Raw genomic sequence first — 25,551 nt, 5'->3', positions numbered from 1 at the left:
TTCATATAAAGAATGAATTTCCAATCAAACCCTTCTTGATTGGTAAACTTAAGCAGCAAGTGAAATGCCATCTGGGCAAGTCCAGACATGACAGTTCTGCTTGAAAGGAATTCTTGCTATGTTAAGTTATCAGATTGTATTGCACCACTTCAAACTCTGCTACATTTCAGGTGTATTTTTTCTATTTTAACATGGTTTAAGCAAGTCTTGCTCAACAGTCTTCTTACATATGTTTCAGTGCCAACTCTGTGAACCCATAACCCCACTTAACAACATTAAAAGGCCTGTTGGTCATAACACCAAGATAAATTTTAAATTCGGTTAAGTGTTTTTTGTGCGTGTAATTAAAGTCAGCCAGTGGAACATGCAGCAAGCACAATTCGGCAAAGGCAATGAAATAGCACTTTTACTTCAAGCAGCCGAATTTTTAGACAATCAAGACAAACGAGCTAGGGGTAAGTGCAAGCACAATGGCAATACAGAAAGCATTTGATTTAGAAATCAAAACGTTATGTGTTTCTGACAGAAAAGGAACACGGTTATGCAGCACCAGCCTACAGGTTTGGTGAAGAACCATTGAGAACAAAAATGAAAGTAATGCGTCGAACACAGAATAGGTGAGTGCTTAAGTATGTGTTTTTATCCCAATTATTATGCTTACTTTTTGCTAATAATAAGCAACTTATTTGATTCATCAAAACCTAATATTTTCAATGCTCGGAATGACGTTGTTCCCAACAGTAACTGTTCAAAGCATCTCCCATACTTATCTATGCATTTAAAGTTATGCTGCTGTTGGTGTTTGAAAACGCACTGTTAGGCGATATTCATCAAGGCGTGGGCATACTAAAGCGAGCTAATGTGCCTTGTGTCAACTAAAGCGAATTGACGACGCGGTATTACGTCTTAAAGATTCTGTTTATTTTCTTTGACTTTTCAAGGCATGTGCAGACCTGTATTGCCATGGGCAAAACAGGCTCAGGAAACAAGTCCTTTATATCACTAGCAAATCGGCTGTTCATAACAGTGTAACGGTGTGATTTCAGGACAGATATTAACGGTCTTTTTTGGTCCTTGCCGAAAACTTTAACCGCCGGGAAACCACCTGCAGTTACCTAGCGCAGAATGGTCGTCATGTAAGAAATGATGTGGCCATTACTTTCTGAGTATAGGCTACCCACGTATATAGAGTGTGTATCCACTATGTCCCACCACAGGAAACTGCCGAGGTTAGGCATAACCTAGTTGTCACTCTGACGTCATATATTCACCACAGCCTATTTCCTTTGAACCTCCTTTACGGTACATAGCTAATAACGGTTTGTAATTCAGACGTGCCGATTGCTTGTTTACATTAAAACGTGCTTATGACCAATTTAATTGAGCGAGACGTTTAAATCCTTTGAAGCGATTTCCTTTTCGAGCGCGTAATACATAATTTGTCGGTGACGTCAAATTCACAGTTCCGTTTACTGTTCTGTGACGTAGGACGTATTGAACAGGGTTTTTCATACACCGTTGGCACGTGACGTTGGTCGCGTAAACTGGCAATTCTTTATAACGCGTCTTTATAGGGTTTGACAAAGTTGACTAATAGTGACGATTTGCCACTATAATAAAAGGGACAACGCTTCTCTCATAAGCGCTTTGTTTGATGATCGTGAAAGTTCTATGTCGACTCTATTATCTTTCCCTTCGTGTGGATTGGCGTTGAATGGAAAGGAATGTTTTCAGTCTAAACTTTACGCCAGACAGTCTGTTTCTCGATTATGATTGTGACGAATTATTGCACCACCAATAACTAAACTTACTACCAGTCAGTGTCCCACACATCAGTAGCGTTATGCGTAGAGTGTGACAAAATTCATGACTTAACGGAATAACACCAACGCTCGCTTCTATACACAGTCATGAGATGCGTCTGACCGGGTCAAATCCCTATTTCCAGCGTGACCAGTGAACTGGCTATTGTTATTCAGGTAACACCGTGTCTTGTTAAAATCGATCCCTGTCAGCATTTTAATGTATCGGCTTTAAATGTCACAGATGGTACAAGGGGTCTGCCTTACACGTGGCGCCTTTTTATTCGCTATGTGCTACACGTCATGTCCTGTGGCGGCTACAGACGTGCGTTTAGGCAACAGCAAACTGTATATTCCGTGAGCAGTATATCTGTATGTGTTAGTTCTTCCGCCCGCAATACGTTTACTTGCGAATCGGAATATTTGCAAACACAGTTAAACAACATTACAACAGTATAGCTCAAACGTTGCGTGCAAATGTGGCGCAACGGATAATCTCCTATGCTGTTTGCTCTAGGGCACAGCTGATCATATGCTAATTACTTGGGCGATGAGCAAATAAGCCTAGCCCGTTGACGGTATTCAACTTTAGGCCGGTGCAAACGGGTTTTCTTTCATTCACGGCCTTACGTTTGTACTACTAGTCATTTGTACTAAATGAGATTTAATGACGTTTTATGATCGTGCGAAGTTATCAACGTCACCGAAACTTATTGTCATAGAAATTCTATTTTACTTTCGACCAGGCGAGAAACCATTTTCGGGTTCGGTGGTTAAATATTTTCGTAAAGGCAAATTCATTGCTTATTTGTCCAGGGTCGGTTATTGTTTAAAGACCACGAACCTCGCCTACGCATTGTGTGACCACTGGTGCAATCCACGGCACAATATTTAATGGGATTGCGAAACCTGTAAGAACCTGGGCATATAAACCCAGGGGAGTCACCCTTTCATGACGGCATTTTGGAATTCCATGGAAACGCGCAGACCGTAGAGCCCTGACACACAGGTGTGCATGTCTTTTGTCCGTAATCCCGAGGTGAAGCAATATCTTCTTATCTATTGTACCGTTTCCTGGGCGGGATAGTGATAAGCATCACTCATTCCGCTCATTCGACTATTAATGTTCGGGTAGCCACTGTACGCGATGTGACGTGTTTTCACGCCACTGAAGGTATCATTCATCGACTTGTGTCATCAATCAACGTCTAGCGTAGTTTTCTGCGCGTAATATATTATTTTCGATGCCCTATCACTTCCCGTTATGTATCTCGTGTATCGCCCAATGCTCATATATCTCGTCGTACTTCCGACAGATATTTCGGTTTCAAGGTGTTTGTCGATTTGCATAACATTGCCACGCGAATGTAACCGCGAAAGAGCCTGCTGACCCCGTAGCGAAATATTTTCAGCAGCTGTTTTGTCAGTTGCGTGTTGGCAGTGCTTCCGGCTTGAATATGTAAACAACCCAGGACAGCATACTGTGCTTGCGCGCAGCCTATTAAAATGTGTTCATGGCATGAGTTTATAACTTTCTGAACCGCCCAGCAGTCATAATAAAAAGCCCAACGAAATACTTTTACTGTGCGCTCCGTGCTCTGTCGTTCTTTTATGCTGTAGATTGTAGAAGAACGAAAGACTAATAACAAATCACGATTGACCAATCGCAACGCTTGACTGCAGGGCAGCTCAGTGTGCAATAAAACATTTATTGAAAGATGCCACAACAGCCACTTATGAGCTTGACCTATGAAATGCACTATAATATGTCATACATACTCTTTGGGTGGTATTTGTTAATGGTATTTTAGTTGAGTATGTAATAAAGTGTTTTTCAAGTGCTTATCGGTTATCCAAGGTTATTGTTGTGTTTTGCAGGACATCGCACAACGAATTGGAAAAAAATAGGTGAGCAACATTACTTTAAATCGTACAATTGGTACATATATTCACTTGAAGCAATACTGGAAACGCCTTTTATAGAACACAAGGGCGTTTTTTTTTCAAGGGCCCCAAATTAGTTTAAAAAGTAACGTTTTTGGGCGCTAAATTTTAAATCTAATTCAGCGTGCGTAGAAAATCCACTTGAAAACGTTCGCCATCTTGAATCACATGGTTTCCACGTGAATGGCCTGACGCTCGACGTCATAATAAAAGAAACACGGCACGTTGTTACACTCAGCTGATTGAAGCAAAGCGATCAATACGCAGCTAGCAACAGCTCGCCCTTTTCGAGGAAACAGCCATTGCTTTAATGGGTTCTCTTTCCTCCGCCAAGTGCCTTACGTTCCAAGCAATTCTTGTGATATTAATTGGCCTGTCCTTTTAAAAATAAGAAAGAGACTCTTACTCCGCAACCATTGTTATTGTTCCTTCGAAGGACACAATAAAAAAGCGGCCATTTTTCTAAAGCGCCCGTTGCTATTGTTCCTACAGAACACTGTAAAACCGAACATTGTATTGTCGTACTGTCGTGTCTATAGAGTCCCATATAATAAGCAAAAACTGTTGAAACAAAAGAAACATAAAAGGAACACAAGCCGATACAATCTTAACCTTCGACATTTTTGAGTCGTCAAAAATCCGCCAGACCCGCCTTATTGTTAGTTTGTAGTTGTATGAATTGATTAATTTAGTACAGGTGCGTTCTGTACGTTGATTTCAACAGACCGTTGTCATTTCAATATTTACTGTTCGTGTGAAATCATTAATTGTCGTTTGCATAACCGTGCAGTATTTGCTTCTGCTGTTTCGGCCCACTGGAAAACTTGTTATTGTCCAGAATTTGATACTGTTTTTGAGCTGTCGAGTTATGAGCTTAAGACGTCGAATAAAAACATCGGATCTCTGACGTCATTCCTCGTACAATGTACATGCACTTGGTGACGTTTCGTTTGAAACTGACGGTTGGAGTTAGTAAACAAGCCGACCAACTTTTACTGTGCTGGCGCACATGTGGCATAGCGCATGCGCAGCGTGCGCGCACACCCTTTGCAAAATATACGCACTCTAACGGGAAGGTTGCATAGAATACCCGTCCTAATATGGCAATTTTGCAGAGGAGCGCTGGCGTACGCTGGAAGTCGGTTAAGGGCACGATTTTGATTGATTGGTGGGTTGTTTTATCTGGAATGACCCAAAATAAACGCGGAACACATGGAATAACGGTCAGCGGCAAAGCTCTAAAAAGTTGGGTTATGCCCATACACAAACCGATTATTCGGCGGTGATTCATGGGAATTTACAGTGTCAATTTAGACTTTATAGTGTCAGTGCCTAAAGTGAACTGATTAAAATAGACCTGTTTAATGTAGCTTAGTACTGTTTATTCGTTTTTTAAAAACTACTTGTGAAATTTTTCACGCCGGTTTGAATTAACACGTATATTATACACCCATAAATCACAGCCAGGTTACGCGTTGAGTATGCAGCCTTGCGTCTGTAGGCAATATTGATTACCTGTCATAGAAACCCTTTCTCTTTTCAAACTGGTCAAAGTCACACGCCAATTGCTTGTTTTCGGTTGGTTTTTAAGCTAATAGCATGTTACAGACATGTCACAATTCTTCCCCTAAATTTCCTGGTACACTTAATGTGTTGGTGGATAGTGACCAACGATTCAGTTAGCCATTATGTCTGTTCGATTTTTTAATAAAGCTAACTCCGTCACGAAAATTCCTTTAATTATAGAATGTATGACGTACGAGCCGTGGCACTAAAATGACTTGTTTACGATGTGAAATTTACTACGTTTTGGCCCGAACACGTTTAAAGTTGTCACAGGCCGTTTATAGGTGTTCAACGACACGTTTGCGGACATGGCCAAAACAGCGCTTGCGTTCGTAAAAACGCCCCGGGGGCTGTAGTAATCTACGGAAGTTTTGTTTTTATCATCACTCAAGAAGATCTTGGCGATGATTTTCACGAAAGGAATGTGCCAGTTCGACCATGCAAAGCGCGCTCTACAGTCAACGGTTAAATATGCAGCATCGACCTACTTTCAAACGACTTTGCATCGTTGCCGCTTAGAGCGCTGCATTCGTCGACACGCAATTGGTTTCTCTTTTTTACGCTTCTCCGCAGGCAGAAATAACCGATGTGTTCCTTCACGAGGAAGCCTATTGACAAAACTGAAGTGTACTTGGCTGTAACTTCGCATTTAGCCGAAGGCAAAGGCGTTTCTTGTTCACTAACCTAGTTCGGCGTTCGGTTCAAGCTTTTGCCATCTCCCCAGAATTTTCATAGATTCGGGCTAAGCCCTAAGGCGTCGTGATGTGAAATCTATCGATAAGGGAAAAAGTCAGATGTTCAATCCCGGAAGCGCAGAGTATCACCGTAGTAGGCCTCAGCAATACGCGAGTGCTTGTTTCTTTATTTAAAACAAACGGGGCGTGGCAGAGTGGGTCCGACACGGACAGTACGATTCAATCCCGCAGTTTGTCTGTTTCTTAGCGAGCAACCTTTTTCCCCCGATCGTGTGTTTATAAGCGTAACAGCTGATTTCTATTCTGGTAAAAAATCGCTCGTGTGCTCCAAAGTGCTGTTACACTTCGTTCCCAAGTCTCTTTATTTTGAGTAAGGAGCATTTTGAGCTAGAATTACCTACGCACATACATGCTTGCTTGGGCACAAAGCTGGAAAGATTGTTGTGTACAACTTGCTACAAGCACTATGCGCAGCAGACTACAACTGACCTTTTTCTACGCGACAGCATCACGTTTTGCGTGGTCTGTTTATAGTATTGCTAGTCATATCATTGACATATTCCGTGAAAATGGTTTTCTTCCGGCAGGCGAGCACATCTACGAAGCTGCCTGGAAAATCTAAAAGCCATTGTTCCCTTAAGTCAAGACGCCACTCGACATACGACCTTGGGCTTGCTGAACCAGGCCTGTTTGTTAATAAAGGTACTATGATGGAAAACATTTGGTACAAACTGCACTGTTATGAAGAGTTTACATAGACAACCGTTGCAATTAACCGCTAACTGTCCCCACATTTTGCCCACGCTGCGCGTTTAAACCGCCGCTATCGCGAAACTTAATCAATGTTTCGTTTCTTTAGAAATTGGAAGACAAGAAAAGGAAGTTTGACGAAGAAAAATCGCAGTTGAATAAGCACAACAATAATTTAAAAAAAACCTTAATTCAACTAGAAATATCGAGACACCGGAGAAATTCGACTGGTTCCGCCTGGTCCTCCGGACACTCCGAATCGTCAAACGATTCCGATAAAGGTAAGCAGGACTACCCATACTTTGATAGTCCAGTTTGGTATTTTTATATCCAACGCCTATCGCATGCGCTCGGGTTAACAGGGTTATGGATCGTGCATTGAAATGCTGTCGACAGCATCCTGACCTTGCGAGTGTGCAGTGTTTGTTTGAACAATATTGCAGAATGCAAATAGCAACCAACCGTTGAGGCACCGCAATACAGTGTTTATAGGCCGTAAAAATATCCTTTATGTTTGTTTGCCACGTTTTGAGCAAAGTCTCTTGATACATTGTATAGGGTCGTTGGAACGCCCTATTCAGTGATTATCTGTCTTGTCACGGCTCCGGTATCAATGCGCAGCTAACTTTGGGCTGTTTATTTCACAGATGAAGAAATTATCGACGTGACGGACTGCAGCGAAGAACCGGATTTACTGCGGGCGGCGTTACCAAAGACGCAGCCACGCGCCACCAACCTCATAACTATCAGCGTGCCCAAAGCTATATCATTGCCTGTCCGAGCGGTGCCCGTTAAGAGCAACAAAAACATGATAACGTCATCATAACGCCGTGAACTGTTACAAAATTTGCTTTCTTTTGAAGACATTGTTCCATGCTTGGATTTTATAATAAGTTTCAGCAAGGTGTACCAAATAGTTCAGTAACCTGCATGGCGTTCCGGCGCCACCTGTACCGCACGTTTGGCATTTTTCACCGAAAAGCAGAAAATACTGATGCTACCGTAAACTACCTCTGAGCAAGGCGGCAACTTCTTAGTCAACAAGGCGTCTGTTAGAAAGCTTTAATTTTTTAGGTTTAATTTTCGTTGGTCGGTGCTGAGCGCTTTGAAGTCAGAGCTTTGCATTAAAAAGGTAACACAGGAGTTTCACTGTGACCGCAATATCAACATGGCACCAAATTTTATTTCGGATTTCTAAGAAATTATTTTTTTCCAAATTTCCAATCGTTTTTGTAAGTTGAGTGAAATTGTCAAAATTCCCCGGTTAACTGTGTGCATTAAAATTTTAATTGATCTTATGCAAATTGATCCATATTCGTTTTCCCAGTTTCTTCTAACTCTTGTCCGCGAACGAAAAGAATACCATTCTATGCATTTTAAACACCCCATAAAAAGCTTGAAAACGCGCATATCTGCCTTTTAGTCATTAGTGCGAAAGCTTTTCCACGTATTTTCTAGGCGCTTTTCCTTGTTACAGTAGAAGTCGTATGCTAATTTCACCTGTTCCCAACACGTTGGCATTGCAAGTACGACTTGCGCTTGCAACTGGCGACATACTCCTGTATAACAATTTGTTTGTAGATGTTAAGCGATTTTATTCACTGAATAAAACTGGGCGCCGCGAAAATGAAATACCTGTTTTGATGAAATTAATTGCGAGTTTATATTTTTGTTTGTCTTGCCCGCATTGAACCTTTCCCTTCCGCGCGCACGCACGTAAAATGCATGCCATGTTTGTGTTTCGACATGTAGTTCCATCTGTTCCGTGCATTCTACACTCAAGTGGCCTTAATTTATTTAATGACAACAACGGTCATCTCCCCGTTAATCAGAAGAAAGTACCGGACGGATCGGCAACGTCGCTCAGGAATTGGCTGTTGTACAATGTCCGCTAGTGTTTATCGACGGCCCATTTTGTCGTTGAATTATATTTATTGCAAGCTAGTTTATTATAAGCAAACTACTTTATTGATTTCTTTTGTGCACAATGTTTAAATTAATTGTAGAAATATCTTCTCGTGAGAATTCAAGACAATTTATTGGTGTTCACAATCCATATCTTTTGCCGGTTTTTCCTGTCCCCGCTTATTGTGAAGCGTAGTTCATTTCGTTCCTCACGAGTATCTCTAGTAACTAACCTTTAGTATTCTCGTATACTCTCTTTTTCATGTTGCGTTTTCATGTATACTTTGTATTTTCCTACACATTCTGTCGGTTTGCCTGGAACCTAGTAAGTGTGTTTTAGGGCAGCGTGACCGCTGTGGCATAATTGCATTTTTAGCTGTCACCGTTATACAGTACTTAATCTAGTAACAGTAGTATGAGTTCGAAATTTGTCGCAGTTCAACCCAAATCGAAAATTGCTTCTATGCGAGCATAAGCACATTTTGTATGTACGCCGTATGTTGTTAAAATTCCAGAGCTAACTGTACACGGCGTGTGAAGCCTCTCTCACCTTAATTTTCTGTATTAATTGTTATATTACCGTGTGAAGAAAGAATAAAGTTTTATTTCAGTATTAAACTTCTTGTGAACTACTGGTTAGCCGTTTATGGAAGTTTTGAATAGCTTTTAAGCAGTGAGAAAAAAGAAAAATACTAGGAAGGACAAATATTTCCACAAAACAGAAAGCTAATGGATGGAGTAATGACTCGAGTCCTTTGTTAACTCGCCTCGTTTTATCTTAATTATTTCTTGTGTTTTGTTTCTGATTCGGACAAGTGTGTTTTTCTTCGTTGTAGACTACGACTAATTAACGGTTTACATTGTGACCAATGAACATCCTTTGAGCTGTGAGGCTGTGTTGCTTTGCTTATCCTTATTCTATTATTTCAGATGAATGATTTTACGTTTAATAAAGCTAAGTATAAAGGCATTATTTAGTACAGGTGGTCTCGTCAAACCATATTCTTTGACTTTTTATCCACCAAACTAATTACGATATTCAGATGAGAAAAGAGACCTAAGAAGCAAAATTACCAAAGCGGAATCTTAACATCTATGGATAACTCTGTATAACATGACGCATTTATCAGGACGTACACCGGAAAAAAAGATTGCAGTAAAATCAACGCAATAGTTGATCCACTTTGGTATGGGAAAAGAACCAAACCTGTGAATGATCCGGCTAAACTGAGAGGTGTGAACCTATACCAGCAGTACATGCTCTAGGACCTAGATCTAGGTCTTCTTGGGCTACGTTTCTTCATTGGACTGCAGGATGGCATCGATGTAATTTTTATTTACTCGTTCATAAATTAGATATTTGGGTTTAGTGGCCATGCAAAGTTTTAATGCCGACTTTCTTGATACGTGCCATCGCGTATGTTTCAAGCTTGAGCTGAGGGCTTAGCCTTGTTTCGCTTATCCTGCATGGTACATACAGTACGCTTACGTCGGTAAGCACATTTGAAGTTTAAATTTCGGTTTCGTAATCATTCAAGGGTTCTTTGCGAAAGCTCATAATTTTCGAATTGCTGAATATTTAGGGAACCTTAACGAAACTAAATACACCTGTAACTATACCCGTACCAGGGAGAAAGTCAACGCTCAGCAATGAAAGTAAGAGAAAGACAAAGTGACAAACATGAACAGAGATATAATGTGCCGCTTCTATGGTTATGGGCATACAAAAGATTCATATATAAAACCATGTATTGTTGTCAAAACTTATGTAGATCGTAAAACAACAAGGAAACACAAAGCAACAGGTAATACTGTTTTGCGCACACAGTGCTTTGCTAAAGTAAATTTATTAGCTTTGCTTTTAACGAAGATAGGCTAGCCTTTGACAAAAACTAAATACCAAAATTATTTTATTGTAAGTTTGTAACTTAAAATACAAACAGCAAAGTTATCAAAATGTGTGCATTCTCTTGCCCTAAACGTGATAATTATGTTTAAGTAGGTAAAACTAAATTATTTAAACACTGTTTAACTGCTGATAAATATAATAAAAAAATTAACTAAACAAACCTATTTGACCTAACAAGAAACGTACAGGCAGTTGAAAAAGATTGCACCACGTTTTATCTAACTTTCTCAGACTACAGTAATTCACTGTACTTAAAAGGCTATAATATTGTCGGGTTAGCTTTTCTATATTTTTGTTGTTGATTGTTTGTTTGAAGAGTTGTTGTATTTTCCAATAACGGTGACCAGCTTACCTTGAAATAATGCGAAACGATTTGTAATTTCCTTTCTCTTGGTAAAAAATATTGTATACTAACATAGGGATTTCCCCGTTATTTCGACAACGCATGAATAACCATTTACAGTAGGTTACAGCAGGGTTCCGCAAATAGTGAGACCTTCCAGTCTGGGTCGCAAAATATTTTAACTAATATTTATTTAATATTTATTGTTTTCAACACAAAGCCCTTAGTTCGCATTAGGTAGAATAAATGTATTCATTTACTTTACGGTTTTATGAGCTAAGTTTCACACAATTTTGTGCAAGAAAATAGCTACTGTCTATAGTAGTCTAATTAATTACATAGTATTTTCCACAAAATTATACTCTAAAAAAATGCTTGGGTCGCGAGAATTTAGAGCTATTTTTTAAGGTACGCGCCAAAAAGTATTTGCGGACCCCTGGGCTACAGTATAGTTGCGTGATGCAGTCACTTTTGTTACCCTGTAACTAAGTTGGGAAGAAGTCCTAATTATTTGCAGACTGGTTAAAGTAATCCACTGTAAATGAGTGTTTCCCGACTTTTTTTCGCCTTGGTATAGATGTATATAGCCGATCTTACACTTTTCATTTCATTGGCTATTTCTCAATCAATTCTTGCGTGCAAGCTAGCAAAGTTACCATTATTGAATCGTTCAATTACAACTACCATTGTTAAATTGTGGCTGTGTTGTTAAACTAAATTTCCACCAACACAAGTTAAGCGTTTTATGGCAAGTTAGAAAAGAGGATTTTTGGGAATTATGAATTAATATAACTGGTATATAACAGCTTTAACCATAGGCTATACAGTAAATTAGGCTATCGTATCTTTATACATTATCATGGCTTAAATTTTATGGTATTACGTTAATGATAAAAATTGGTCTGAAGATAATTCAATGTTAGCCTTTAAGTGCCAATACGTATCATATAGTGGCTACGGTATTGCACTTACGCACTATGTAACCTCGCTCTTACTTAAACCTCCAAGTTACTTAAACTTGCTATTTTGATGTTCGGTTACCCCAAACCATATATCTTATATAGTAATCATTGTTATGGTGGGATAGAAACGGCTTTCGCCAACCTTATGTTTATGTGGTGCATCAGTTATGCTCATTTCTATCGTCCACTAGTTTTAATTTAATTATTTTGAGTTTCAAGTGAAATAAATACCCAGAGAAAGTAAACGCTTTTTGCATGCATTTGTTCGGAATATGGAAGATTTCAAATACTTTTTTTACCAATCACTACATAACATTGATTCAGCGTAAGTTAAAATTTACCGCAGGGGCCGGGGACAAGGAAATTTTAAATAAATTGTGAACAAATTTTTTTGTAAAGGTCGAAAGGTTTTACTCGTCTCTTCGATGCACAAAAGGTCGTCTTGATTGTTTCGGTAAGTGCTGTGTTTTTTGGGCGAAATCGTTTTGCAATATTTGCGAAAAGCTTTCTGTCTGTCTGTTCTGTCAAAATTATTTTAAACTTACGGTTAATTATGATCACTTTTCATTTTTGACGTAACAGGCGTATCCCCGCGGTCAACTAATTTTTACACCGAAAACCATCACTTTAGATGACCCCTCTTTTGATAGTAGCCTACATTGTTCAAAATTGTAAGCAAGTCATCTTTTCTTTCTCAAACAAATCTAGTCATGTAGCTAGGTTTATTCTTAACTCTCGTCAGTCTAAGACTCTAAGTCTAAGCTATGACTCTAGCCAATGACATAAACTCCATAAAGTTTGTTGACGGCATCATTGGGTGCTGCGTGAAATTGATGGGCCATTCATTAAAGCTGTCCGAAATTTAATCATGTCTTTCTAGCAACTGTAACTTGTTATGAAAACATTGGTGGCTTCTGTTTTCTAAGGCGCAAATCTTTGGCTGTCACACCATACCATAATGTGACTCGAGTTAAATCATTGGAAAATGCAACTTAAATCGACTCGAGTGGTTACCATACGACTTGCGTTTTCACACTTAATTTTTTAAGACCTCATAACATTGGCTAAAGCGCCCTTGAGCGAGGCGTTATAACGACTCTAGCTTTTATCACTGTTTTTTGCTAAACAGATCTGATTTCGCAAAAAGTTAAAACACTAAATTAACAAACAAAAACTATGTCCATTGGAAAACTAATATTTTTGGGCAATTGCTTCAGGTTTATTCATCGTTAAATGGTAAACCGATTCAAAGTCTCAACATTATCTAAAAATTTCAAAATTATTGACAAATTGTAGTTTTTAAGCAGCTATCTTTCATGCATTCTAGAGTAATATCAATAAACATAAAGTTTCTTTCTATGCCTTTTGACAGAGTCGTATAATGAGGCGAGAACCTTTCTAAGAAGTTACATAAATGACTGAACTTGATTTGCGACTCGAGTTTACAACTTGTTTACGACTCTACTTTATTTTACATAGGGCGGCGCCAAACCCCGTTTCATCAGCATTTGGCCATGCAGCTGCTTGAGCAGTGAATACCGCAGTAGTCAGCGCGCTTCTGGCCTTTTGCTGCCACCGTGCGTTTACTTTCTTTTCGCTTCTTATTTATTTCAAGTTGAACGCCACGCGTGGGAGTCGAAAATTCTATTTGTAGAGTTGTTGGTATCACACAAACCGGAAATGAAACCCATGCAGTGGAATTTTTACTACATAGATATAGTTACACGTTCCCAGTATTTTACTAGGTTTACTAAGGCTGTCAGCCAGCTTGTTCAAATGAATGAAAAAACTTGACAAAACTATTCACCGTTACGGTTGTTGCAACGAACTCTTAGTTATTTAGTATGCTAGATGATTTCAATTATTCCGATTTTTTATTCGTTTATCTTTCTTGACAAAAAAGCCTCTTGTACCTTTTGAGCAGCTTGATACGGCTTGTAAAAAGTGGTTAAACCCGCGCCACACCCCAAAGAGTATCCCTACGCCCCAGTTGTGTTGCAGTCATGCCTACAGTACTATTTAACGGTGCTTACAAGTTAGATCGTTTTTAAAATAAAGGTTTACGTTTTAAGTAAATGCATCAATTAATAATCTTATAGGTGCCCGCCATAAAGCTCACCCGCAGTAGTAAATGTTCATGCAATCTCACCTTGCAAAATGTTACAGCACTCCATGCATCGCCGCTTTTTACCAGCCTATGACGCCCATTTTGTAGTTGAAAAACCTTCAAATAATCTCACTCTGCAGACAACCATGTGTGTATCTAAAACAAAATAATTTTCATTCAAATTAGTATAAACATTCTTTGTAGCCAAATAGTACTTACCAAAATCTTTACACACAAGGCACAATCACAAAAATAAATCCACTCTTGTTAATGGAATCCCGAAAGAGGTACTAAAATACCGAGCAGAGATTTACAAAAATAATTCACAAACCTATTCGTAAGAACTTGGGCAGTTAGCACCTTTCCATTAATTTCACGGGTGATAAGGAAACCCTCTAGTATTTTTTTGCATTTATTGCAGTATTTATCGTGATTACGTTTTTCTACGCGCTCTTATACATTTCTATGTTATTACATGCACAAACATAAATAGCTGGTTAAAATTTGCAGTCAGCTATGCAGAACAGTTTTTGCAGAGTAACTTTGGTTTAAGAAATATGCATATTTACATATCTTACGCATGATGAACACATTATAGGATTTCTTTTGTTTATCTTGTTTTATGTAACGCAACGTCTTGGAAATACCACTCACCTTAAAAAGAGTAACAGTTCATCATTATCAGTATGTTGTAGAACGGTTTACTGCTGCGCCAGATGCAGCCAACTATAAGCCTACAACCTTTAAAACTAAAATTACCGTACATAGCTTAACTCTATTAAAATAAACATTTGGCATAATACTCGAAATTCGAAACGATGCACTGTCGATACTACGCATCTGTTTGCGCCTAGCCGTTGCTTTGTCTTTAACTGGTTTTGCCGGTAGAATTTAGACAGCGTTGCCCGACCAACAAGCTCACAATGGTTAAGTTTTGCTCGCTGCTAGTTTACAGTTGATGCTGCTTTCAGCAAAAACGCGGCAAAGTGACACCAAAAATGACAAACACGACAGCGCTTTCTTTTTTCTGATTGGTCAACGTTTGATTCTTAATAAACTCCCGCAGAGATCTGTTAAAATCACAGATGGTGAAGCATTTTCGACAAATTAATTTATTCTGTGTAACCGTTCCAGTTGACCTGTTTTGTATGTCGACAGCTGTTAGCATCTCAGTACGATCCATTTCATTAAAAATTTAAACATGAAAGTGGCCAGACTTATTATAGCTTTCTTAAAACTTGCTTCGTTTAAAAAATAACGTTTCAAATAAACCCGAAACAAAGAAAATGCTAAGATTAATAACTCGTCTGCGTGCCAATTTAATTTTTGCCAATCACACATTAAGCATTAAAATTACAACCTAGTACTGTATGCACAGCGCAAAGAATAAGTTCAAAAATCAAAAACATGAATGGTTTGATTGCCTTCGAAGGGTAACGACAACTGCCCCATTGCTTTTCACGTTTCAAGGATGTTTACCGTCAAAAAGCTAACAATTAGTTCATGGTTTTTTCCTTTAGATAAGCAGCAGATAAATAAGTAGCCTATGTTTGTAGCTCTTTATCGCAGGCTATAAATAATCAGAAATACCAATCTTTAGCAAAATTATTCTTATTAGTTATTATTAGATTAAAATTATTATAATATTATTAAAATCTCCACGTTCTCGTCGTGAAAGGTGATAACAGCTGATGAACCTCCTGCTGGCTGATTAGGCATTGGCGAACACTGTACGTGTACGGTCAATCAGAAGCAGTTTTATTTCTATGATTACGAAAAGTAACACATGTTGGTTTAAGTGAAAATAAAACCAGCCAAGTAAACCAAGTCATACAATGATATTCTCGAAATATGAAGTAGCATAAATAACAAAACTAAAATTCTATTTTATTTTGACTTGATTGATTTATCTTGATTTGATGATTTAATCCAAATTGTAATAAATTAATGTTTTTTTCACTTTCGGCCGGACAAAAAAGTCCCCCACTTGCCTTACATTTACCGTAATTTTTATTTTTTCTATCTCAGGAGCAACTTATAGGTGCTAAAAGAGCTTACCACAGTCTTTCCAACAAAAACCCAAATGATTGCCAAGCGCGGCCCAAACGTTAAAGCGATATAAGATACCTCTAACCTAACGCAAGATAGACACTGGAATCATTTTACTTGATTCAATACTTGCATGGAATTGAATCAGCTTGCGTTCTTCGTAGCAGTTTAATGGACCTCGAAATAATAGTTATAACAGTTGTTAAATGCATTTATGTATGATCCTGTCAACATCAAGTGACTAACTACTTGAAGATTTTCTGAAAATTATCTTTTTAATATAATTTTATGCGGTAATTCCTTCTTTGTTCAATTCAACTTTTTTTCACTAGTTGCTACCCAGCAATGAAATGCTTGTGAAAATTTTCCATCACCAAGCATGAAGGTCTTGCGTTCGATTTTCGGTGGAGGTTGTCGTCGATCTTTCTCGCATCGTCCAAATCCTTTAAAACAGAGACTGTTCGTTAAGATTGGATCGCGTGATAATGGAACCTTTACATGAATATAAATGATACCTAATCATAAATTTTATAACTTGTCAAAGCACTGATATGCTAGGAAAGTTCAATGAACTTTGCAAAAAGTTCCTATTGGCAATGGTTTCCACAAAATTGGTGCTTAGTGTGATGACATAAATGCCGCAAGAAAAACAAAAGCAGGGCTTTGGAGCAGGCGTAAATAATAAATTGCTCCAGCTCCAACGCTCATTAATACCACTGCTCCGGCTACATTACGTAAAAAACTGAGTTTTAAGGATGAACGCTCAATTAGGAATATCTAGCGTTTCAAAATAATCACAAACAAAACAACACAATTAATGAACACAAAACATTTATTTCTGCACAAAGCTCAAAAACCATTCATGCGAAGAAATAATATTGCCTCTGTCAAGTCTTCTTTCATCGAGCATCTTAAATCTGAGCGAATGATGCGCAATGCGGAGAAAAGTCTCTCCACACTCACTTGTGTTGGTGGCAAAGCTGTGACTGAGTACGCCACTTTTTGCAGAATGTCTGGGTACATGGAAATTGCATCCATGACAGCCACTTTTGAGGACCTATCAATATTTTCGATATTGGATAATGCATTGGTAAAGTCCATTTTATACCGTTGATGTGCACTTCCATGTGTAGAATCTGCTGCAATTTTGCGACGTTTTGCTTCCCGATCTCGAATTTTTTCAAAGTCCTCATCTTCGGAGGTGGGTGAAAAGTTTGCTGATTCTACCCTGTTGGTTTGATTTCCACCTTGTGACAGATTTTTACCTAATCTACTTTCTCCATGATCCTTCATAGACAGAGCAATTTCGAGTAAAGTAGCTTTCCCTTTTGAATGTTGCTCATCATTCAATATTACCCTGTACATCGGGTCAACATATACTGCTGCCAGCAGCACATCATTGGCGAGAAGCGCCTGCTCATGACGCTCCATGGATGTTCTTATGGCATCAGCCAAATTGCCACGAATTTGTGAAAACTGGAAAAGTAGTTTTTTCCATTCTTTCAAAAATGACCCTGGCGTCAAATCGGAAGCCTGCAGTTTTTTGGTTGTGACGAAAGGATGGCGAAGCAACTCTTCCAGCTGTTTTACTTCATTCCATTGACCATCAGACAGTGATACATCTGGATGTGCAATGTCTACCAAGACAGGTTTCAGTTCAAGAAGGCGTTCAAGCATAAGGTATGTACTAACCCAACTTGTAGCTTGGTCATTAATAGCCCCTTTATTGTTTTTTTTCCTCAAAATTGCATCAATTTTCGGAGTTCTTGCAGCTATCACAACCTGGCGAATTTTGCTGATCAGTGAAGCAACATGTCTCACTTTTAACCCATCACGGATTGCTAGCTGCAATGTATGGGCAGCACATCGCATATGCAACATGTTTTTAAACTCTGAATGGTATGCAAAAGCCAACGTATTTATTTCATCTAAAGTTGGGATGTCCTCTACTTCAACATCATCTTCATTTTCATCAACAACACAGTCTTCAGCCAATTTCTCAACTGCTAGAGTCATGTTGGAAGCATTGTCGGTTACTATTGCCAGTACTTGTTGCTTGGATATGTCAAAGTCATTGAGAACATCTTTAACCATCCTTTTGATAAAATCGCTAGAGTGTTGGCTCTCTGTGTCTTTTACTGCCAATGTAAAGATGCTCACTTCATTTTTAGAGTCAACAAACTGAGCATTTACTGCAAAATAGTTTATTCTGTGTTTTGTGCATGCATCCAGTTTCAAAAACAAAAATTTATCTCTTAAATCCTCTTTTAATTTTTTTTTCTGTTTCTCAGCTTCACATAGAATCATATTTCTTATACTTGATAGTGAAACACCAAGTTTTTCAGCCATTTCTCCATGCAAACCTACAAATGCCGGTGAAGAGAAGAGTGTAAGAGCTACACCATTATCAACAACCAATTGAATGAGATGTCGTTTCAATTTTTCTTTTGTCATTGACACATTAATTTTTTCACTGTGGAAGTATTGTGAAAGCATTTGTTGTTTACTTGTGCTGCTGTCTTGAATATCTTCTTTGTTGTTTGGTTGCTCTTCAAGAACAGTTTTGAAAATATCAGGGTGATGCCGTTCTATGTGACGTTCCAAATTAAACATTTTTAATCCTAATTTGGCTGCACAAATTTCTTAATTTTTTTCAATTTAAGCTAAAGGAACTACAGTACTTGTAAAACATAACTTACACCATTTAAAGTCAATTTTAATACCTGAGTGAAAACTATCAAATCAGTCAGTCAGTGGTGAATACCATCGGTAGCAGCTTTGCAGCTATGAACATGTGACTGCTCTGCTCTCTGCTGTCAAATCCCCAGCAACCTGAGTTAATTAGAAAAGGTGGCGCCAAAGAGGCAACAATTCCTAATTTTGTGAAGGGTTGCTTTTAAATTATGTGAATTCAGTCAATGGTAGTAGGCTAGTAACATAGCATCTTATAAAATACATCGAAGCCGGAGCTATTTTTCAAACAACTGACTCCAGCTCCATTTGAATTTGAAGTAGAGCTCCGGCTCCAGCTCCGTTGAAAATGCACGGTTCCGGGGCTCCAGGCTCCGGCTCCAAAGCCCTGAGAAAAAGCCACCTTGCGTTTCTAAGCGTTTCACAAACGATATAAAAGGGCTTTAGCGCTTCTGGCGTTATTTTAATTTTTATAAATTCCGGTCACTAAATGTCGTTATCAAACAATGGCAATTCCGGCTTTCAAGTATGTGGCCGTCTGCAGGTTCTGGAGTCAGACTCAGAACATACAAAGAATCTTCTACTTGGAAGCTGGTGGGTGATAGAAAGGTGATCTTTCTGAGGGGCGTCCTGGGAAACAACAAACAGGTATCACAGATATCGCTTAACGGCGGGAGCGAGTGAGCGCTTTATACCAACTCTACCAAGCAACTAGATTGTGTTAATAATAATAAATAATTGTTAATACAGTAGAAGAAACCTTTTTCAGATTTTGATAAAATTAGTTTAACTTGAAAAGCGTGCGTAAATCTTTTCGTAAGCTGCTTTTACACCACCGCACGTATGCGCATGTGTAAACGTATAGTGGCCACTTATCAGTACCAAATAGCGATTTTTGCTGCAGTACAAATAAATTTAATCGTCCTGTTTCAGTTCCTGATTTTAAACGAAACTTTCCTGCCTAGGCGGACCATATAAGCTAACTCGTTCTATTTGAATCCTTGTTGAAGTTGTGTGACCAGAAAAGTTTAAAGTGGGACAGTTTGTAAAATATAGATTTTGGGGGAATTTAGGTGAGGGGATCAACTTTGTTTCCGGCAAGAAAAAACACCTGTAGAAAAACACTTTTGATAACACTATTTGTTCAACGTTGGTACAATCATGTTTAATTGATCTTGCGCAGTCCTTTAGTCTTCCAAATATTGAAAATGATTCACAGCTGGGCTTTCATCTTGAATTTTTCCTCTATGAGGCGCCCTTATCATTTGCTGCTGAAGTCAGCGTTGGTCAGCTCCAAGGTGCTGTAATGAATCTTTATTAAATGTAATAATGACTCATTGTTATTCACAAACGTCGAGCAAATTGAGGTGGAAATCGTCAAAGGAAAGTGATTAAATCATCATACTTGGGTATATCAAAAAACCATGTCACATCAAAGAGCTGAAGGCCCGTGTAAACAACATTTTGCTTCATACAACGGTGACCTTTGAAACTTTCACCTACAATTATGTTTAAATTTGGTTGCAGAGCTACTACGCTGTTTTGTATCTCACCAATATTCCGTAACTTTGCTGGCTGTTTAGGAAGAACGTCAAGTACGCTTCCGTTATGAGTTTAGATTGTTATATTGCGTAATATTAAAAAATGAAATCATTTAAAATGCGTTTGAGTTGGTTATAATTTGTTATGTATTCGGGGATAAGTTATATAAGGGCCATAACAACGGACATGCTGATTACTTGCCTTAACCGTTAGTTTGTCTCCGGATGACGAAATAATGTATAAATCCTGTCCCTAACAGTGAAACTTACCAAACCACTAGCAATTAGGGTGCGCCCTTGCAAATACAGGATAAAGAAAATGCAACCATGACATGCAAAAGAATCAAGGGCGCAAAGTATTCACACTCACATATATGCTTACATTTAATAGGAAACACGTAAATATACCTTTACAGAAATGATTACACCACACAATAGATAGCAGAGCTAAAATAAAAATTTGTCGAGATTGAAGTCGAATCAGGATTAAATGAAATTTAATGAACCGCGGTGTATGTACTGTTAGGATTATTAAAATATAATCTGGTCATCCCGGATCAAAATTCATTGAAAAACACCGAAGATTTACGGCATTACGTACATGTACACCATAACAGGACATTGAAAGCAAAATACGAAAACGGGGCTGGACTGGAAACTGGAAACTTTGAGATAAAAAAGTACAAAGCATCTACTGCGGCAACCAGTAAGGCGTTTTCAAACATTAGCTTAATTTAACAGCAAATTATGGTTCAGTTGTGGATCACCGGCTAGCCATGAGTACGTTATTAACAAAGCACAACTTGGTATGGTGTAGAAAATTACAATCAAAATTACAGGCTGGGAAAGAAGCGCCAAAGAGAAAACAAAATGGTTCATATGCGCGAATCAAAGTATATTTCGCTGAACTAAACGCACATATTGTTTTTATATTTTATACCGGAAACATCTGAAAATGCACAAGTTTAAACCTCAAAATTTGCTGCATGAGCTTTTAAAGTGACGAATATTTAAACGTAAACATTTCTTGTCACATGACTTAGCAAAAGAGAAAAGTTTCAAAAACGACCGTGCCAGACTTTGTCATGGTAACCATTCTCAGCACTTGTTCTAAAAAGTTTTACGTCAAATCAAAGGCGAGGGTTCGTCAAATTTAAAATGATGTCTTGAATACCTTGTCACATTATGTGAGAATATTCTTCAATAAAACAAACAACGTGGTAGCAGCTATGCTGCCTGTAGAGTTTGAACAAGCGAAATCCAAGCCAAGTAAGCAGAGTATAATTGGATGCTGCTGTATTTGTAAAAAATTTGCACCGGCAATAACGTCAGTGCCTGGTTGTCTTTAAAGTAATTTACTTCATCATCCACTTCCACATCCTTTACTCTTCCAGGAAGGCTTCCACCTGATCGTTCTCCTCGTCGCTGCTAGGAGCCTCAAAGACACGATCCGGTCGATGATCATCCTTGTGAATGGAAGCTTGTAGGTCCTCCTCATCCGGAGCATCTTGGGAGGTTGCAGGAGAAGAGCATCTGCTGCAATCAGCAACTCCGACTTGCTCATGCTCGGAGCAGAATCCATGCGAACACGACACGTACTTGACAGTGACGGTGTTGGTGCACTGCTCCATTGAGCACCTGCACATAGAAGCATATCAGCAGTACTTACGTTCAAGCTAAGCATTCGCGTAAGTAGTTTTCTACATCGTGTGGTTAAAAAAATGAATCCAGTTGAGCATTTCGACAAAGCTGTGTCGCCATCGTCGTATAATGACGAGAGCACTTACGCAGAGATGCCCGTACATACACACGACAACATATTGTTTAGTGCGAGGGACATGACATAACAAACCTCCCATGTTGCTGATATAGCCCCGGTACAGGAAAAGTCATTTTCGACCAGCAATCTGCCTTTACCGGGAGAATGTTTTGACGATTTCTAAAAACAAAATGTTATTGATAGAAGCATCTATAGTTTTAAAAGTAGGAGTGGCAGTTAATAACAAGGCCTAAATATGCTTACATAAGTAAATGATAACGCTTTCTTCAGTGAATTAAAAATAGTTTGTGTGTCTTCGCCAGTGAAAAACGTGATCCAACAAAGGTGACTTCTAAAACCGAAAAGTCTTGTATTCAGAGTCGTCGCACTGGAACAAGCCGGCACACAGAGGCTTTTGCTTTAGAAGATGCATTTGTAGACCGATAACAATAAAACTAAGCACTTTTTCGTCAAAATTTCGGTACAAAATGGAAAGTTCGGTTAAACAAGTGCGTTAGAATTCATTTTATCACTCAGCCAATTAATGAACTAAATGAAGCATTTTATCTATTTTCTGTCAGCAAACACATATAGCACTGGCTTCCATTTCATCAAAAACTTAAGCCGCTCGCTACTTAGCAAAGCATACAACCTCATACAAGTAACAAACTAAACATCACTGAATTTGCTTTTGCTTCTGGAGCCAACTGCGAAAACAAAAGCCTATCTCGTTGATGTTTTATGGCGCAGCAAAGGCGAAGAGAAAAACAGGAACAAAATAGGCGAGCAAGCTCAATGACGTCACTCATCGCTCGCTCTCTTCATTTGACCATAATTATTTGACGTATCGGTTATTATTATTACATACAAGGCATTGCTGACCGCTTAGGCGAAAACACATTTAACGAGCACAGCATTAAGTTGAACCTTGCACTCTTCAGTTCACATTTGTTGATTCAAAGCAAATATTTCCCTACCATGGTGTAATGTTTTTTCAGAAAGCCCAAAACATGGCGTCCCAATTCACGTACGGTGAATGAATCTGAAGTTGCGTACGGAAGCGATTCACTGTTAATGTAACAATGCGTTTTGAAGCAGGTTTATATTTTGCGCGTACACTCCTGCAATATTACGTCATCTCTTGTCATTGCACGATTATAAGACAAAAGCATGAACAAATATTGCGAAAACTTGCGGTCGAAGCTAGGAAATTCAGGGCTCGATTGGCTATTTCTGGGGACTGTTGAACCACTTCAAATCGGCATGATATTCGTTCACGCAGTTTGTTCATAATCCACTTTGAATTTTACATGACGCATATATTTTCCAGTCTCAAGCTATTACTGATAGCTACTTCCAAAGCTTATACCCATCAATAGTTATAGTTGTAATATTAGCGCACTTTCGTTGTGTTTCTTCTATTACACTGCAAAATAATGTTTTTTATGGTTTCAATGATGTCATCGTCACGCCACTGTACTTTTAGTCCAGAGTGACCATACGCTTGACCAGTTGACCAATAAGCACACATCGAGCTTGTGTTTGGGACCGATCCTAGCAGACAGAACACGTTTTTCCATTCAAGTAACGAAGCCGGAAAGTCGTTGCTGGCACCAGCAACACAAACCACGTCGTTGCATAAAATACGCAGATTTTGAGGCTAGAAAAAAATACTTAACTACATGCACAATGCTCACGAACTCAACTAAGCGAAAGTGTACACAGAAAACTTGATGTTGAAAAAAAACAATTTCTTTAAATGTAAGATATGAAGTAAAACAAAACTTTATAAAGTTTGTACTTACCTCTTCTGTGTTTTGCGCTATATCGTCGTAACAGCAAGATAATTGAGGCACTCAACAAATAATCAGGAGGCAACGGCGATGGAAATACAGGGATGTCGACGTGTAATGTGTCACCAACGCCAAGTAGTGCCAATGGTCTCTAAGCTGATAAAAGTCGGCAAGTAAATTTCAGTAGATCATGAAATTATGAGAATTTAATCCTAACCAGATAGTGGTATGAAAGTGGACAACACTTACTGTAGCTCAGTCATGGTTTTAAGTTTAGTGGTATAAGGCATAGGCTACATAGCACTGAATATCATATTTTGAGAAAAAAGTGCCGCATTTGCCGCGTTTATAAACATGCGCAAAAGCTTTCTTTGCAAAAGTAGTTGGTTCTTTTCTCGAAACGTTTTGTATTTTCTTGCGTCAATGTTGTGTAAACCAGATACAGGGATTTTGATACGTAGTAGCAAGTAGGTCGTTACATTTACATTTCATTTTGGTTAGTTATTTAAGTTATTTAAAAATGTAAGTGACTTTAAACGGTAAAATAATATTAGTTTTCTCACCTGCCTTCATTTTCGTCTTCTTAAAATGTCCGGAAAATCGTAAAAATATTAATAATTAATTGATCTATATTCTATACGAATTGACTATTTGATATATTAATTCTTTTATTACTATTAAAATACTGTAAAAAACAAAGGAAAGTTGATATTCCCAGGGAAAAGCAAAGGGTAATCCCCAAGGGTAGTTTAACCCGCACAAACAAAAGAGAAATCAACATAGAAATCAAAGCGTCAGCAAACCTTTCTGGCTGTGCTCTTTCATTTTGCCACAAAACACGTCTAACAAACAAACATACGATACGTGACTACAATGAGTTAATTTGCAAATAAAAGATGCAAGAAATTTACCACAAAAAAGTCCATAAACATGTAGTAAAACTAATTGTCTAATTGTTTGGGTTAAACGATATTTCGTAACCGTCAAGTTAATCGTTGTATCGTAAACCGTTGTTGTATATGACGTGTAACGTTTCTAGCAAACAACCGACACGAAATTAGTTTGCAACCAGATTAGGGATGATTGAGGTTTTCACAAAATGAAAAAGTAAACTCTATCGCAAAATCGTACAACGCACCCTTCACGCGGAAAGAAATAAAATGCAGAAAATGCAAAACCCAAACCAGGTTTGATAAACTATTTTATATGTCATGTTGAGGCCAACGTACAAACAGACGACACCAGTGGCTGAAGATTAGGCGCAACGCGCAAAACAGCCTAAAAATAACAAAGAAATTTTGTTACAAACCGCTGTTTGAGTTCAAACGGTCGTTGAACCCCTTTGAATATAAAACGACGGTTTATACAAAAAAACTTCATAAATCGAGTGAATTGTGAGGCAGTCAGGTTATTAGGATGAGTTTAAACTTGTATTATGAATGCACTGCTTCGACCTAAAATGACGACGTCATAATTAATATCAATATGTTAAATACGCTACAAATAAGAATCCAGCAGGGGGAAGTAGCAAGTTAACAATCAAATACAATAGTTATTGCATTTGGCAAAATTTATTTTGAAATTAAGGATTAAGATTTATAAAGGTAATAATTAATGCCGAGTAGTAATATTCATAACATCATAATATAATAATATCCATAATATTCATGTCCTGATAATTTTCCTAAAACTCATCAACAAAATACAAATGCGAAATATAACAAATTCTATAGCT

The 25,551-nt window shown here is 38.3% G+C and overlaps 1 protein-coding gene and 2 long non-coding RNA genes across 4 annotated transcripts; 1 reads left to right on the top strand and 2 right to left on the bottom strand.

The window, feature by feature from the left end:
- Positions 1–218: 218 nt before the first annotated feature.
- Positions 219–9,280, top strand: LOC143470151 (max dimerization protein 1-like). The gene is made up of 6 exons (XM_076968087.1): positions 219–455; positions 527–617; positions 3,681–3,710; positions 6,595–6,709; positions 6,867–7,038; positions 7,405–9,280. Exons 1-6 carry the CDS (start codon positions 365–367, stop codon positions 7,581–7,583), a joined length of 678 nt encoding a protein of 225 aa, XP_076824202.1. The 5' UTR covers positions 219–364; the 3' UTR covers positions 7,584–9,280.
- Positions 9,281–10,555: 1,275 nt separating this feature from the next.
- Positions 10,556–14,760, bottom strand: LOC143471061 (uncharacterized). The gene is made up of 3 exons (XR_013119467.1): positions 14,638–14,760; positions 14,026–14,139; positions 10,556–10,923 (listed from the first exon to the last, which is right to left on the bottom strand). It is a non-coding gene; the product is annotated as an uncharacterized LOC143471061 (long non-coding RNA).
- Positions 14,761–20,627: 5,867 nt separating this feature from the next.
- Positions 20,628–22,739, bottom strand: LOC143471068 (uncharacterized). Of its 2 annotated transcripts, XR_013119468.1 has the most exons (3): positions 22,288–22,739; positions 22,117–22,203; positions 20,628–21,902 (listed from the first exon to the last, which is right to left on the bottom strand). It is a non-coding gene; the product is annotated as an uncharacterized LOC143471068 (long non-coding RNA). The 2 variants fall into 2 exon arrangements; XR_013119469.1 differs by lacking the exon at positions 22,288–22,739 and having other exon boundaries at positions 22,117–22,281.
- Between the last annotated feature and the right edge of the window lie 2,812 nt (positions 22,740–25,551).

The sequence above is a fragment of the Clavelina lepadiformis genome, chromosome 9, assembly GCF_947623445.1.
Source record: "Clavelina lepadiformis chromosome 9, kaClaLepa1.1, whole genome shotgun sequence".
In the NCBI taxonomy this organism is placed as follows: Eukaryota; Metazoa; Chordata; class Ascidiacea; order Aplousobranchia; family Clavelinidae; genus Clavelina; species Clavelina lepadiformis.
The sequence above is the reverse complement of the archived record's forward strand: the minus strand, read 5'-3'. Positions and strand labels throughout refer to the sequence as shown.

Excerpts from the sequence above, each read along its gene's own strand:
- LOC143470151 (XM_076968087.1), top strand. The coding sequence starts at position 365 with ATGCAGCAAGCACAATTCGGCAAAGGCAATGAAATAGCACTTTTACTT. Across the intron at positions 618-3,680 it reads ATGCGTCGAACACAGAATAG|GACATCGCACAACGAATTGG; the intron begins GTGAGTGCTTAA and ends TGTGTTTTGCAG. Across the intron at positions 6,710-6,866 it reads AGGCCTGTTTGTTAATAAAG|AAATTGGAAGACAAGAAAAG; the intron begins GTACTATGATGG and ends TCGTTTCTTTAG.